The following is a 17,587-nucleotide window of genomic DNA, read 5'->3' on the forward strand; positions in this document are numbered from 1 at the left end:
CGGCTGTTAGCATGTCTAGAGCTACTCCCCTCTGTAGACCACTTTCCTCATTGCAGCTGTCTCAATGTTCAAGGCCTTCTAACCACGCTCAGTGTCATTCAAAGCTATGGAGACAAATCTTTGAAGGGTTTCCATCTTCTGCATGATATCAGTAGAGCCTCTTGGAGGCACAAGAGGTACAGTCAATAAGTAATACCATAAAGAAAAAATAGACCTATTCCATTAAACCTTCCAGATGGGCTGACTGAGGGGGATGGGTATGGTGTGAATCTGGAGTGCACCCATGGGAAGCCAAGGGTACACCATCTAAGCCATCCCCGGGGGAAGCCAGGACCAAAAGTGAGTAGCACAGAGCCACTGGGAGCCATTTGGGGCAATTCAATACATTCCTGGCCTAGGAGACCAGTCTGTAACAGACCAATCAGTGTCTCTAAGTGTGAAGATGTGTTGGCATTGGGCAGTTGGGAGGAACGCTAGGTACCTGTGTGCTCTTAGAGGAACTATGTTATTCCCAATAGAGCTCTGCCACCCAGGAGAGCATTCGTGTTATAGGGGTGAGCCATAGAAAGCCATCCCGCACTTGCCGGCATGATCCCCATTGCTGGGTTGTGTGTTTTTCAGGGCAGTTCTGACTTTGGTGCTTGCCTCCCTGCAGGATATGTTTAGAGAAAACCTTACATTATGTCCAGGATTGCTCAGTGTCACATCCCATGTTTGAGTGTGTGATGTCAGAGGTGTCTAGGAAACCCCTTTCCTTACATTGTTCAGTTATCCACATTTGCGGAGATCCAGTTTTCACTCAGTAGCAATTCAATCCACCATGGAGTTTCTCCTTGGCTGCTTAGGGATATAAGACCACATACCCAGCAGTTAGATTGGGCTTGCATACAGGCTGGGTGATGGGCCTAGCCCAGGAAAATGTCCTCTGAGGATATCCAAGCTCTAGTGGGAATGATATAACAGAAAAGGAGAAGGCTGCTGAAGCTAATAGCAAAAATATAAGGCTGCTGAGATTATTGCAGAGGGAAGGTCTGGTACTAGTTTTGTTATACAGGTGGGACACGAGGCTGTGGGAATCTCTCCTGGAGGCTGTACTAGACCTCTGTCCCAGTGTGGGAGGAGCTACTGACTCCACAGTGACAGGGCTGGGTGAGATCCACCGGACTAGTGCCCATCAGTATGGGGTACTGCGTGCCCACTGCCAGTGCATCTACCAGGGCCTTTATCATAAAGGAAAGTGGGGGTCAGGTTTAGGGAAAGGGTGCTCCCTACCTCAAGGAAAGAAGGACACCAGTCTAGCCTGGTGGCACTTTCTACACTTGATCTTAGCCAAAAGGCCAAGAAGCGATGGCACTTTCTATCCCAGGTCTAATCTCAAAGTTCCCTGGATCAGGTGTTATGGGACAAGAGGAGTGCAAAATCAGGGCATTCTGTGTGGAACTGAGTTCTGTTCTGAAGACAATGTCTGATTTTCTCCATACCTGCACGGCTTGCACCAGGTTCTTTACATCTTCCTGATGTTCATAAGCAGACATTTTTCCCACAACAGGGGCCACACTCAAGGCACGAACAGCTTCCATGAAAACCACAACCCAACTTCTCAGTGAGGAGAGTCCTATCAAGAGCTTAAAATTGTTCCTTTAGGAGGCCATTTTTTTCTCTCTATAAATCCCACTCCCTGTTGGTGGTAGGGCAGATAAAGTTGCCTCTTTTTCAGTTCCATCTTGGATTAGGGAGGCTGTGCAGTGTGTTCTTTGATCACTGGTGATGGTTCTTGGGGTACCATACATGAGTTGCAAGCGTTGCAAACACTGTATAGTCCATGTCTGATTTACTTTTCCACAGGGGAACGCGTGCAAGAGGCCACTCACAGTGTCTGTGCTTGTGAGTGCATATCGATATCCCTTACTCTTAGGGAATGAGCCAATATAATCTATTTGCCATGTGTCCATGGCTTTCTCCCTTCTTGTTATGTTTCTGGTGGCCCCTGGCACTTGCCAAGGTTGGGCTTGGCAATTTTGTATTATCTTTTCTATTTCTTGTGTGGACACTGGCAAACCAGCTTGTTGGGCCAGTTTCCAAGTAGTATGCAGCCTGCTATGACCTCCCCTCCAATGTATCCAATGTGCTACATCTGCATCTTCAGAGGTGACCACTGACCTGGCTTGGGCGAGAGTATCTGCATCTATATTTCCACTGGGGGATGATTGTTGGTGAGATGCTATGTGGAACACTGTGACTTCAGCCCCTGGTTGGTGTAATTGATCCCAAATGCTTGCCCATAGTTCTGCCTCCCACAACAGCTTTCCATGTATGGACCATTGATCCTTTTCCCATTGGTTATCCACAGTGTCAATCCCTTCATGACTGCCTGGGAATCAACATACAGGGCTACTGGGTATGACTATCTCTTTATAGCAATGCCATTCTTGCATTGCTATAAAGAAACACCTGAGACTGGGTAACTTATACAGAAAAGAGGTTTAATTGGCCCATGTTTCTGCAGGCTGTACAGGAGGAATAGCACCAACATCTGCTTCTGGGGAGGCCTCAGGAAGCTTTTACTCATGGCAGAGGGTAAAGGGGGAGCTTACCTGCCACGTGGCAAAAGTAGGAGCAAGAGACAGAGTTTGGTTGTAGGGAGTGGAGGTGTTATATACTATGTGAACTCAGAGTGAGAGCTCACTTATCACCAGGGAGATGGCCCACGCCATTTGTAATTATGTCAAAGTTGATTGGATTGAAGGATGCCTAGATAGCTGGGAAAGTATTATTTCTGGGTGTGTCTGTGAGGGTGTTGCCGGAGGAGATTCACAGTTGAATCAGTAGGACTGGCAGAGGAAGACCCATCTTCAATGTGGGCGGGGGGGCACCATCACTTTGGCTGCCAGCATGGCTAGAACGAAGCCAGTAGAAAAAGGTGGGATAATCTTGCTTGCTGAGTCCTCTGGCTGCCTTCTTTCTCCCGTGCTGGATTTTTCCTCGTGCTCCTCTTGCCGTTGTCATTAGACTCCAGGTTCTTTGGCCTTTGGACTCTGGGACTTGCACCAGTGGCTTGCTGGGAGCTCTCGGGCTTTTGGTCACAGACTGAAGGCTGCACTGTTGGCTTCCCTGGTGTGAGGCTTTCAGACTCAGACTGAGCCACTACTGGTTCTCTCTTCCCCAGCTTGCAGGTGGCCTATTGTGGGACTTAGCCTGTAATTATGTGAGCCAACTCTCCCTAATAGACTCATATATAGGAGATGTATATCTATCTCTCTACCTTACCAGTTCTGTCCCTCTAGAGAACCCCAACTAATACACCATTCATGAGGGATCTGCCCACAAGACCCAGATACCTCCCACCAGGCTCCACTTCCGACATTGGGGATTACAGTTCAACATGAGTTTGGGCAGGGACAAATATCCAAACTATATCAGGCTTTTCCATAACCACTAACTGGGTATCTTGTAACTCTGCCCACCCCATTCCAGGTTCCACCTGCATCATATCAGTGGCTAGTTGAATTGCCACTGCAGTCCACCTGGGTGGCTGACCCACGCTGGAGCCATCTCTGTACCTAGCATCCTTGGGTGGGTTCCTATCTCTGTCCTTTATTTGATGGGGTTTCTCTGGGGGCAGTGTTGGGATTGATTTGAAATCTATCAGTATGTTGTGCAGGTCCCAGCAGGACCTGTAGTTCTATAGACAGAGGGCTGGCTGGAAGGTGTCTTCTCTGCTCAAGATATGCATACCATCTATGCATACTATCTAAACAGAATCCTGTTTTTCTATGGCTGATGTAGGTCTGGCAAATAGACCATCAATCCAACCCCTAATAGGATAGTCTGTTTTTACTTCCACTGGCATATCTCCAGGTAGGGGCTCTGTTTGCAAGAGGACTTGGAAAACTGCAAGGAGTTTTCATTTTTTCCAACAGGGTATAGTATTGCTGGGATCCTCTTAACAATCATGACCAAAAGCCAATGGGCATTTGTTGGTTACCCTCCCTCTGCCAGAGGGTCCAACCCATTGTTTTCCTCAGTCACAGAAACATTGAATTCAAATGGTCTCTCAGGGGTGACCATTTACAGGGCTTGTGCTTGCATCACTAAGGCCTTTGCCTGAGTAAATGAGGCTTCTTTAGTGCCCCAGACCCCATGTGCTCCCTTCTTTATCAGGAGCTATAATGGTCTGAGACATTGGGCCAAGAGGGGAACACAGGTCCGCCAATATTCCAACAGGCCTTCAAACGGTAGTAATTCCATAATGGTGTGAGGCCATGGGTATACCTGTATCTTGTCAATCATGGCTGTTGGTCTTACCCAACCAGATCACATCCAGGAATTTTACAGTGCTCCCTGGCCCCTGGACTTTCTTTGGGTTGCTAGTCCATCCTCTTGATTGCAGGTACTCTGGAGTCTTTTGGGCACCTTCTGCAAAGGACTCAAATCTGTAGAAGTTAGCAAAATATCTCCACATAATGATTTCAGAGACTGCCAGACATACCACTCAAAATGGCCAGGTCTCTGGGTACCAAGCCATGGCAGATAGTGGGACTATGCAAGTACCCCTGGGGGAACACCTGAAAGGTCCTCCCAGGTGAAGAAAATCATGTTCTGGGACTTTGGGTCTAAGGGTGCTAAAGAAAGCATTTGCTAAATCCGGGACAGTATGCCATATACCTAAACAAGTAGCCAGCCTTTCCAGTATTTGAGCCACATTTGGAACAGTGTCATGTCTGGCAAAAGTCATCTTATTTAGTTCCCAGCAATCAGCCATCATCCTCCAGGTCCCATCAGGCTTTTCTGCCCACCATACAGGGCTGTTGTATGAGCTCTGTGTAGAATGCACAAACCCCATTCTCTCCAGTCCTTGAAGAGTAGCTGTTGTCTCTTTGTGCCCACCTGGGAGAAGAAAGAGTTGGCAGCACCAGCACACTCCTCCTGCTGATGCCACCTGTGGGAGTTCCACAGCCCCTCATTCTCAGCCTGCAGGAGCCAGCCCCCACCCAGCTGCCCCACCAGTGCCCCGCCTGGCCTGCCTGTCCACACCATGGCGGTGACTGCTGCTGCTGACTCCACTTCTGTCCAGCACAACCTGACCATGTGTGATGGTTAATACTGAGTGTCAACTTGATTGGCTCAAAGGATGTAAAGTATTATTCCTGGGTGTGTCTGTGAGGCTGTTGCCAGAGGAGATTCACATTTGAGTCAGTGGACTGGGAGAGGAAGACCCATCCTCAATGTGGTTGGGCACCAGCGAATCAGCTGCCAGCACAGCTATCAAAAGACTGGCTTTCTGAGTCTTCTGGCCTTCATCTTTCTCCTGTGCTGGATGCTTCCTTGAACATCACACTCCAGGATCTTCAGCCTTTGGACTCTTGGACTTATATCAGTGGTCGCTGGCAAACCACTGAAGGCTGCACTGTCTGCTTCCCTACTTTTGAGGTTTTGGGACTTGGACTGAGCCACTACTGGCTTCCTAGCTCTTCAGCTTGCAGATGGCCTATCGTGGGACTTCACCTTATGATCGTGTGAGTCAGTTCTCTTTAATAAATTCCCTTTCATATGTACATCTATCCTATTAGTTCTTTCCCTCTGGAGAACCCTGACTAATACGCCAGGCCACTACTGTAGCCACTATCCACCCCTGGCCACTAACGAGTGGGTCTCCTGGCACCTCCTCTTTTCCCTTTTTTTCTTTTATTTTCTTCTCTGACTCTCCACCACCTGCAGGTGGGACTCAGAGCTGCCACCACACCCAAAGCTCCCGTGGTGGCAAAACTGAGACTGCAGACTCCTCAGGCACTTCTCTGCAGAGTGCCCTTTCTCCATTTTTTCCCATTGGGTGTGTATGTAACTAACAGAGTGGTGGTGCTGTGCATGCCTCTTTCCAGCTGTAATTCCTCCTCTACCTTGGGATCCTTGCTTGGCTGCCAGCTGAGCCTCTGTTGCCAGCCAGACTGCCCTATCCCCACCACTATGCCATGATTTTTTTTTTTTTTTTGAAGACGGAGTCTCGCTTTTTCACCCAGGCCAGAGTACAGTGGCACAATCTCGGCTCACGGCAACCTCTACCTCCCAGGTTTAAGCGATTCCCCTGCCTCAGCCTCCCGAGCAGCTGGGATTACAGGCACGCACCATCACACCTGGGTAATGTTTGTATTTTTGGTGCTAATGTTTGTATTTTTGCTAGGGACGAGGTTTTACCATGTTGGCCAGGCTGATCTCAAACTCCTGACCTCAAGTGATCTGCCTGCTTCAGCCTCCCAAAGTGCTGGAATTACAGGTGTGAGCCACCAGGCCCAGCCTAGCACCGGACTTCTTTACCCAATATTTGCAATTTTAAGCCCTCCATCAGCCTAGGAGGTGTGGGGCAAGCATTTAGCAAGCTGACCACAAAGCTCCACATAGAGCTCTGTGGCCATCCTGGGACTTCCCTAGTCAGTTCCTCTTCCTCAGCCCATTTCTTTTGAATCCTCCTGATGATGCCAATTGTTTCATTCCAATGAACTCTTGGCTTGGAAATTCCCACAAGGGAGTGCCCCAAACCTTCTCAAGATGGGACCGGTTGGGATTCTAAAGAACCAGCACTAAACACCAGAGTGATGAGTCCAAAGCATTTATGAGGGAAACATAACAATGGGCTGCAGTAATGCTCACGACAGACAGTGAGAGAAAAGGGCTGTTCTACCTAGGTATGTCTGCAGCAAGGAGCTTAGGATATGAGGTTCACATGAGGGTTTAAGGAGTCTGGCTCAAGGCCAGGGCCAGTTTCTTTCAATGTTTTGGGCAACAACCAAGACACCTTTATCAGTGCCTGGAAATGTTCAAGGCCTCCGTTTGGGTTCAAGCCTGCTGGGAAAAAACTAAAGCTTGGCTGGGTCAGAGTGGTCAAGACACTATGATTTTCAGTCAGGACCCAGAAAGAAAACAGGAAAACTGGAGGACAAAACGCTTGTTATTATTTATAATGCTATTACTAGTGTCCTTAGAGGAAAATTTGGATGGAGACACACACAGGGAGAATGACCTGTGATGATGGAGGCATAGATTAGAGTGATGCATGAAACAAACCAAAGAATGGCAACGATGGCCAAGAACCATCAGAGGAAAGAAAAACAAAGAAGAATTCCCTAAGGCCTTCAGAGAGAACACCACCCTGCTCACACCTCAATTTTGGATTCATAGCCTCCAGAACTGTGAAAGAATAAATTTCTATTGTTTTAAGTCACCAAGTTTGTAGTAATTTTTTCTAGCAGTCCTAGGAATGGGATACTTATGGTATGCATGACTTTTTATTAGAGTTACCTATTTTTGTGTCTCTCTCACTAAAGTAACCCGATTATGGCTTGTTAATCATTATTTATCCAGCTCCTGGAACATTGAGTATTTTATATTAGATAAAAATAGATATTGTTTCCCTAATTAAACAGGAAAAATATTGGGTGCCCGGAGGAAAATGGTTCTTAAAAAAAGCTTTTCAAAACACAAAAGGAAAAGCCTATTTTTGTATAACCCAAATAGTTATATGAAAATTTCTATGTAATTCTTTGACAAGCTATGTAACAGTTGTTGTATGATGACTGTCTTTTGTTAACAGGTCAGAGTCCAAGTAACTTTCTCACCTGTTATTTAAATCCAAAGTGACATTCTAGGCATGATTTTACATTTGGTCAATGCCAAGTAAGACTGCATTGCAACCACATCTGCATAGTTGAGCTTTAACTAAATTAGCATATACTTTGGAAAACTTTATTGGCCTCACAATAATCAGAATCAACACTTAAGTAAATCACTTCATTGTTGCAGAACTTTAGAAAATTGGTCTTGCAAAATGCTCATCATCACTGGCCATCAGAGAAATGCAAATCAAAACCACAATGAGATACCAGCTCACACCAGTTAGAATGGCAATCATTAAAAAGTCAGGAAACAACAGGTGCTGGAGAGGATGTGGAGAAATAGGAACACTTTTACACTGTTGGTGGGACTGTAAACGAGTTCAAGCATTGTGGAAGTCAGTGTGGCGATTCCTCAGGGATCTAGAACTAGAAATACCATTTGACCCAGCCATCCCATTACTGGGTACATACCCAAAGGACTATAAATCATGCTGCTATAAAGACACATGCACACGTATGTTTATTGAGGCACTATTCACAATAGCAAAGACTTGGAACCAACCCAAATGTCCAACAATGATAGACTGGATTAAGAAAATGTGGCACATATACACCATGGAATACTATGCAGCCATAAAAAATGATGAGTTCATGTCCTTTGTAGGGACATGGATGAAATTGGAAACCATCATCCTCAGTAAACTATCGCAAAGAAGAAAAACCAAACACCGCATGTTCTCACTCACAGATGGGAATTGAACAATGAGAACACATGGACACAGGAAGGGGAACATCACACTCGGGGGACAGTTGTGGGGTGGGGGCAGGGGGGAGGGATAGCATTAGGAGATATACTTAATGCTAAATGATGAGTTAATGGGTGCAGCACACCAGCATGGCACATGTATACATACGTAACTAACCTGCACATTGTGCACATGTACCCTAAAACTTAAAGTATAATAATAAAAAAAACCAAAAAACCCAAAAAGGAGTAGATCATGCAAAAAATAAAAATAAAAAAATAAAATAAAATTGGGTCACATCGTACATCGTACACCAAAAAAAAAAAAAAAAAAAAAAAAAGAAAATTGGTCTTGCATGTGCTTGGCCTCGATGGCTTCTTTTTCAAACCTTGAAAGTCTTCCTTGCTTCTTCTAAAGCTTTCACATCTATGGGAGGCCTCCTCTGGCTGCCAGGCTGCAGAAACTTCTTCACTGTGGGGAGGTTGCTGATTCTGGTTTTCAGGGCCTGCAATGCATGATAATGCAGCCTCAGAGTGAAGCCAAGGGCCAACACCATCATAAACACAACCCAGGAAATCTGAGTCCCTCCTACACAAAGACCAGCTGAGTCCCCTCCATCAACACCAGTGTAGAGACAGGGAAACAGACACCCAGCTGGAAGCAAAGATAAGAGGAAGAACATGTAGCTCGCTAGCATTTTCCCCAAAGATGTCTTTAAGACTACTCAATTCAGTCTCCCTACACACTTCCTTACACATTAATCCTGTAAATTCATGGCTTTTGTATAAGACAAGAAAAAACCATGTGCCTGTGAGATATAAGCACAGATCAGTCTCTAGGCAGAAGTGAAACTACAGGAAAATTGAGTCAGAAATGAAGATAGGAAATATTAAAGGCAAATTATGAGGCTACTTTTTCCCACTGAGGGATACAAGGTTGGAGGCAGTGTGTTGGGAGAGCTGTGCAGAGAGAAACGCAATGTCTGACAGTGGGAGCTGAAGCCCAGGGAGAAAACCAGATGGAAAGGGCCCTGCTCAGACATACTCGGTGTGGGAAGACAAGGGCACATCTGGGATAAAGGGCATCACAGAGAACTCAGGAACAGAAACCACAGGGGAATAGAGGGATGGGGAGAGATGCTGGGCCCTGGGTCCTTTCCATGATAAGAGGCAAAATGCTCTTCCTGAGGTAGCAGAGATCCTGAACTTTGTTTATGGTCTCTGATTCAATGACAGAGTGAGAACTAGGGCTCTGCTCATTCCTTACTTGGACTCCAGGCTCCCATTTTCTCTTCTTATTCCACATCACTGTGGCATCCACACCACCCACCCAGCTTACATCTTCCACAAGGGCCAGGGGCCCGGCACCTGCTGCTGCATGTTCGGTTTGCCCCAGGCTCAACAGCATGCAGCCGTGACGTTCAGGACGTGGCTCTATGCTCTGCACTGTCCCTCTCCAATCTCTCTTGGGCAGTGACTCCACCTTCATGACAGCACTCCTCCCCCAGGAGTAGACTATTTCAGAGTCATTTCTTCTTGTCTGCTCTCCTCATTTCCTGCTCTCTCTGAGATCTGAAGTAAACCTCGGTGAACTTGAATTCATCATCTTTCTTGCAACGTTGGCTCTGACTCCTAACCTACAGTTATAATCTGCAAATTGAAGTGTCTAGGGGGAACTGCACTGATGTCTGCAACTTTGAAATGGGTAAAAATATCTTCCTCTCCATCCCACTGCCACCCTCCCTTTTTGGATACTTATCCCTGAAACACCCCACAGTAACAAACACCCCACAATAACAAAACAATGGGCAGATGGTCTCGTGTCTTCCTATGCATGGTGCCAGAATATTTTCTGATGTATTCCATTCATCATGTTCCTTTTAAATCAAATCCAGTGTTGTTCTGAAGACTGTAGACCAAATTCTACTGTGGCTCAGAGCCTCTCACAGCCCATGTTCTAATTATGAACATGAAATTTTATTAAATAAAGAATTTATATTGGAGTCTAGTGAATTGTAATTTTACGATAACAGCCTGGGCAACATTGAGAGACTTCATCTCTTAAAAAATTCTAAAAATTAGACAGGCACAGTGGGGCATGCCTGTAATCTTAGCTACTCGGAAGGTGGCTAAGGTGGGAGGATCACATAAGCCCAGGAGTTCCAGGCTGCAGTGATCTACTGCACTAAAGCCTGGGAGACAGAAGAAGATATCATCTCCTAAAAAATAAAGAAAAATAAAACAAAACTTTGCTGGAAAATTATAGCTTGGGTGTAAGTGGTACAATTGTTGGCCAGTGCCCCAGGAATGCCAAGCCACTGTTATTGTCCTCAAAATGAAGTGTTCCAAAACGCTGAATGACTTCACTTACTTTCTCAAAGGTAGGGAAATAGCAATTTTTCATTCTCTCTTTGATCAAGGCAAGTTTGACATCTTTTTCCTCAGGTTGACATATGGGCAGAAGAAGGATCATTTCATTCAAATCTGCCATACCTTCTATATACATATCAATCCTGAAAGATAAAAACAACCAAACTATCTAATGCCTTTTGCCTTAGATTTTATAGCTTAAAAATCTAAGAGGATAGAGCATCAGGTGGTGGTAAAGCAATTTACCTCCAGTGAGTGCCTTTCATAGTCTAGTCATTATGCTCTGATTTTTACAGGTACATTAACATTTATTTTTTTAAAACAACCTATTGAGGTAGATAGATCTCTAAATTTTGTTACACTCATGACCTAATACAGGTAAAAAGAGCGTTGGTGATCACAGTCATGACAGAAACTGGTGGAATCACTGCCAGTACCTACTGATGCTATGCCAGGACTGACCATCTCTACTGTGGTTTGTTCTGTGCATGAACTTAGTGTGAGTCAAATGGCCAAAGACCTGCCTCCTAAGTAATCCCAAGAGAGTCCCTGGCACAGCCATCTCAGTCATGTTCCTTGTTCTGTCTCATCATTTTACATCTTCCAGGCCCACTTCTATGCCCAGTATTAGCAGTTTTTCCAGTTACTCCCATGAAACATAATTCTACAGCCCTCTCCATGTGCTGTTGCCTGACTCTAGCCACATGTGCCTTACTTGAGACCCCACCTAAAAGATCCCCTTCCTTGGTGAAATTATTTATACGGTTACAACCAGTGCAAACTTTTCCTTTTGTGTCAAACTCAGGTTTCACAATACTTTTTAAAACAACAGCTTATTGACATACAGCCACATTCAGTGCTTTTTAGCACATTCACAGAACTCTGCAAAAATCATCACATTCTAATTCTAGAATATTTTTTATGACCCCAATAAGGACATCTGTACCATTAGCAGTGTTCTTCATTTTTCTCCAGGCCCCACTCCTTTAGCCCCAGGCAACACTAATCTACTTTCTGCCTCTATGGATTTGCACATTCTGGATGTTTCATATGAAAAGAATCCTATAATATGTGGCTTTCTGTGTCTTGTTTCTTTTATGTAACGTCTTTATGGTTTAGCCATCTTGTAGCATGCATCAGTACTTCATTCTGTTTCATGACAGTATCATTCCATCACATGGCTAAAGCATATTTTGCCCCTCCATTTATTGATTGATGGATATTTGCCTTGTTTCCACTTTTTGAATACTATGAATATTGTTATTTGCATTGTACATTTATGTTCAATATTTAGTGTGGTTGTATTTTTTATTCTTTTGGGAATATATCTAGTTGAGGAATTGTTGGGTCATTGGTAATACTGCAGGAAAATTTTGGAGGGGCTGCCAACAGTTCCATTCAGGATTTATCTGGAATCATGCAGTTTTATCACAATAGTGAGGAAACCCTTTGGCTTTGCTGGTATTGAATCAATCTGGCTGTTTCAGCCTTGTATCCACGTGTCAAGATAATCCCAGCATCCTTGGTGCTAGCCTCTACTAGCCCTGCTTCTACTAGCCCAGCCATATAATTGGCTGGTAACTTAGGTCCCTCGTCATCATTCTTGGATTTACTGGAACCTGAGATTCAGCTCCTTTGTAACCTTTTCTCCCCAGGCTTTCACCCACAGACTCTCAAACATTCTATGCCTTGTCCTAAGCTGTTGGCTGCAGTCCAGCATCTGAAGGCCTGAGCACCTGGAGTCATGATTCCCCATCCTCCTCAGTTCATGGTTCATCTGTGTTTGGAAACCTCTGTCAGGGTGCTGGATCCATGGACTAGATCCTCTTCTAGAATCCCCATCGCCTGAGCCCACCTCATGTTCACTGTTCCCTCATCTCCATGAGACTCTGCAATGCTAGACCTTAGCGTACATGCCGAAGGCCCCTACCATGTCCCACCCACTCAGGGAAGGATCTAAATCATTCCTGTGTTAAATCTGTTGATGGAAGAACAGAAACTATACCATACAGGGCTCTCTCCTTTGTGTCTTTCCCATAAAGGTTGTATTTGCTGGCAATGTAGTTGAGAATGGCTCTGGTCTGCACCAGCTTCATCCTGTCAATCTCAACGATTGACACTAGCTGGAACATCAAACTCCCATCTTTACGAAGAAGGAAAAAAAAGGAAAGTGAAATGACTATGAATCCCACTCTTTCAGGATGAAAAAAATGGTTGTGAAAATGACTAAATTTGTACATGAAAAAGAAATTATTGCCTGGTAAGATTTCACTTGAAAGTGCATTTTTAAAAAGCTTCCTGTAGTCCTTCTTTTTGTTAATAAGCTTCTTTCTACTTTTTATCATGTTGCTTCATTTTTGTTTTTATTTCTCCTCCAGATACATAGTAGAACTCTTGTCTTTTTTTTGTGTTGATTTATGTTCATGGATACTTCAGGAAGATGTTGGGATAGGTTACAACAGGACTGCCAACACGATGTCATTTAAAATGAGAAGTTCCCAGAATAAGTCTCATATTTGTGACATTTAAGGCAGGTTCTGAGAGGTTTTTATGTAAGTGTCCCTTTCTGTGCTCTTCAAAGCCTGCAATATTGCTACAATATTACCTTGTCCACCGCCCATGAAAGAACAAAGACTCAAGACAATGGTCACATCTATTTCTCCTCCTTTCATCTAATCTATGTCCTTGAGTGTCCTTGGATGGGGAGGCCTGTATGGGATCCTGAGCTGATCAACACAGCTCATTCATCATGCCCAAAGCATGAAAATAAGGATAGGGCATTCTCAGGGAGCTGGGGATGGTTCCTCTAGCAAATACTCTGAGAAGTCTAGTTATTTTAGCCTGGAGAGAGTTGCCAGACCTGATCAAGGAGCCACATCCCTTCCATTTTAACCACTTTCTCCCTCTACACCATGCCCAAATACCACCCCCCACACACATAGGCATTGCTTGCTGTTCAAAATTCCTTGTGTGCCTTCTATTAGATACCCGCATCAGAGGTACTTACAGACTTCATCTTACCATTTCTTAACTTGTCCAATTCTTCTGTAGATTCTACAAATTTCTCATCAAACTCTAGACAGAAAGAGTAAATGAGTTTTTGTTAGTTCATTCCATAGCATTATAAACTTCTGACTTTGAATAGCCCCTATCTGGTGCATCATTTGGAGAATATAAGATTTCTGAGTTTGGCAGTGCGCACAGAGGGACTGGTTGGGGCCATTTGTAAATTTAGACTAGATTCATCAGGGGAATGGCATGGGTAACAGCACATAGCTTCTCAGTCTTCTAGTTCACTTCATCTCCACCCTGATCTCATGACTATGATTAAGTCATGTTTTGAGAGGGGATGTCAGTGGAGAGACGGCACTGAGCAGTTCTTCTACTTATGGTGTTGTCATATCTTAGGAAAGCCTGTGTCTCCAAGTGAGATCAGACCGCAACCTTGTGTGACCCCAGCATGGGGTATGCCATGGGCTAATGGCCATCAAAGATTCTGCCACCAAGAGGCCTCTTCTGTAATTTACCTCACCCCACTTTTTAGAATCCTGCTAAGGGTGAAATAGGTCATAGCTATTGCAAAGCTTTAACTCTTGCAACTATAATTTCCTTTTTCTGGGGTAAATGGGACACCATGGGGTAGAATCTCAATTTAAGAAAGGAATTAGAGTCCCCACACTAACATTATTTTTAACCACAATCTCTGGTTTCTGAACTGGTTTTGTGGGTTCAATATCACCATTTTCATATATTGGCTTCTTGGCTTTGGACACATTACTGAATCTCTCTGTGACTGAGTATTCTAATCTATGAAATGGACATACTTGTGGTACCTATGGTACAGATTGGTAGGTTGGTATGAAGATTAAATTGCAAAGTCATGCAAAGCACTTAGAAAAGTAGCAGGTCTCTAGTAAGTGCTCATTAAATATAACTAATCATTAGAAGTTTGAGAGATAGCTGCTATTTCAGCATGACATCCTTTAAAAAAATCTAAATCAATCTAATATTGATCAAACTATTCTTTGTTATTGATCTACATCCAGTAACTTAAACCTTGGAGTAAATTACACCTTGTCCTGAGACAAGGGACATTGGTTGGAATGGCAGCCAGCAACAAGGCTGTCTCAATTTGATCAGAAGCTCGGAGTGGATGCAGGTATTTAATATAAATAGGAAAATCAGTTGTTACACAACCTTTTACAAAGGTCATCAAAACCTTTCACAAAAAATACTCCTGAAAGGGCATCTGTCCAGCAACTGCCTGTTCAAACTTGGCCTGGTGTCACCCTTGTTATTGATGTTTGTAGTGAATGATAAGTATTTCAAACCATTTACTTAATCCTTCGTATTCTCTTGCTTTAAAAGCCTTTTTCTTCCTTTGTCTCCCTAAGGACATACATGGTTTACTATGGTACACACATACCCATTACAAAACTTTGTTCCCATATAAAGAGTCTCTTTCTGTTTATTGAGTTGACACAATATATCCAAAAGCAGCTGAATGCACAACTCAAACTGTCATCCAAGCACACAAAGAAGGCATTGATGTGAGTATTAAACAGTTTTTTTTATTGTACTAAGGACACATTTAAAAATATTTTTCTGGTGACCTAGATGAGATGGTGTGGGGCAGTGTAGAAAGATTTCTAAGATCAGTACTTACTTTGTTAAAGGTTGTCACCCTCATGGCTCAACAACTTAATTTGAGGTCCTAATGTGGTTTATAAACTACACATTCATTTCAGTAGCTCCCTCCCATTGAAAGGAATAGACTCAAGTTAAAAACAGCCACTCCCACATGTGTCAGGGCCGCAGGACTGCCTACTAGATTCTAAGAAAAATGGCAAGTCATCCTCTTATCACAAGGTAAGTTGCAATAAAAGTTTAACCAAAAATTTCAGCAGATTTTGCTCTCTTTATAAGTCAGTAGAAACTGGCTTTTTGAAGAAACTCACTTTTCGTGATTTGGATGTAAGGACTAAGGCAGATGAGAAATCTCTGCTGGGAGCATAGCTGGGAGGGGATGTCTGTGAAGGGCAGGCTGATGGCACTCTGGAAGGCACTGGGTTGCCACATAAAATACAGGGCACCCAGGTAAATGTGAATTCCAGGCAAAGGATCAGTCACTTTTCAGTATAAGTATGTCCCAAACACTGTAGGAAACATGTTTATACTAAAAAAGTATTGCTTGTTTATCTAAAATTCTCATTTATTTTGCTGTTCTGTATCTTATCCGCCAAATCTGGCAACCCTATTTTTATGTTCTTTCCTCTCTGCATTGCTCAAATCACCCTTCCTGGCCTCTGGGCCTTTGCACATGGCATTTGTCCTGACTGGAATATTCTATTTTCAGCTCCTACTGTATTTTCTCTATTGTGTCTTTCCCTACATTAATTTGACATGACATATTCAATATCAGATTTCCCCTTAGACCTTGAGTTCTTGAGAGCAGAGCCTTCTTCTTGTTTGAGTCCAGTCCTTATTGTCTGGGACAAAACATGGACATCATAGGAGCTCCTAAAATAAGATAGTTTTAAAATTTACATGGAAAAATTCTAGCAAATACAAAAGTAGAGGGAATAATATAACAAGCTTGAAGGTACCCATGACCAGGATTCATCAATTGCCAGCAACATTTCTTCATCTATACCAGGCAGTGGATTAAGTTATGTTGGCTCCCAAGAAAGAGAGGTCCATGTCCAAATCCTTGAGTCCTTTAAATGTGACCTTATTTGGAAAACGGCTCTTTGCAGATGAGGTCAAGGAATTGAGATGAGATCATCCTGGTATATCCAGATAGGCCCTACATCCAATGACAAATGTCCCTGCAACATAGAGAACAGAAGACACAGACACACAGAGGGTGAGGTGCTGGAAGCACCAGGCAGAAAGTAGAGTGATGTGGCCACGATCCATGAAAGTGCAGAAATGCCAAGAGCCCCCAGAAGCTGTAGGAGGCAGGGAACGATTGTTCTCTAGTACTTCCAGGGGAATGTGGCCCTACTCACACCCTGACTTCAGACTTCTGGCCTTCAGAATTGTAAGAAAACGCATTTCTGATGTTTCAAGTCACCCAGTTTGTAGGAATCTGTGACAGGAGCTACAAGAAAATGATACAAACTCCCATGTACTCCCTCCGCTACCAGGGGATTCTTTTCAAGCAAATCCCAGACAGCATATCATTTCATCTGTAAATACTAGTATTCATCTCTAGAAAGGAAGAACTTCTTTTCTAAACACAATCACACTATGATTGTGTTTAATATGATAATCTCTTATCATATTAAAATTCAATAATTCCCTAATTTCATCAAAGCTTCAGCATTCTAGTTCATGTAAGTGTCCCATAAAAATTTCTTAGCAGTTTGTTTATTTTGGTCAGCATGCAAGCAGAGTCCTTATAAAGCATGTGAGGGATATGAGTCCATTTTTTAAAGAAATTAATGAATGAATAGAGACAGGTAGAGAGTGTGGGGGTTTGTGAGTTCTCAAAGCCCAGTCTCATATACCCAGGTTCTGGAGGTGCATAGAGCTGTGCATGGGTCTGTGCAGATGTCATTGTCCATTGGTGATGAAGCACTGGGGACCCAGCAGGCCAAGCCCCACACCATGAGCTCACAGTACAGGGGAGCAGACACAGTGGCCCTCAGGTGTTATTAGAGGTGAAGGGGTGGCCTGCTCCTCCACACCTGCGGGTATTTCTAGTCGGGTGGGATGAGAGACTGAGAAAAGAAATAAGACACAGAGACAAAGTATAGAGAAACAATAGCAGGCCCAGGGGACCGGTGCTCAGCATACCAAGGACCTGAGCTGGCACCGACCTCTGAGTTCCCTCAGTTTTTATTGATTTTTATTTTCATTA

The 17,587-nt window shown here is 43.9% G+C and overlaps 1 protein-coding gene across 1 annotated transcript; it reads right to left on the minus strand.

Annotated features, from left to right (window-relative positions):
* Nucleotides 1-1,094: 1,094 nt before the first annotated feature.
* On the minus strand, nucleotides 1,095-16,332 carry LOC129039050 (glutathione S-transferase A5-like). Its single transcript, XM_063666922.1, has 9 exons — nucleotides 16,329-16,332; nucleotides 13,744-13,797; nucleotides 12,733-12,865; nucleotides 10,672-10,865; nucleotides 8,742-8,941; nucleotides 6,313-6,344; nucleotides 4,306-4,433; nucleotides 1,482-1,573; nucleotides 1,095-1,220 (listed from the first exon to the last, which is right to left on the minus strand). Exons 1-9 carry the CDS (start codon nucleotides 16,330-16,332, stop codon nucleotides 1,095-1,097), a joined length of 963 nt encoding a protein of 320 aa, XP_063522992.1.
* Between the last annotated feature and the right edge of the window lie 1,255 nt (nucleotides 16,333-17,587).

This window comes from Pongo pygmaeus, chromosome 5, assembly GCF_028885625.2.
Source record: "Pongo pygmaeus isolate AG05252 chromosome 5, NHGRI_mPonPyg2-v2.0_pri, whole genome shotgun sequence".
In the NCBI taxonomy this organism is placed as follows: domain Eukaryota; kingdom Metazoa; phylum Chordata; class Mammalia; order Primates; family Hominidae; genus Pongo; species Pongo pygmaeus.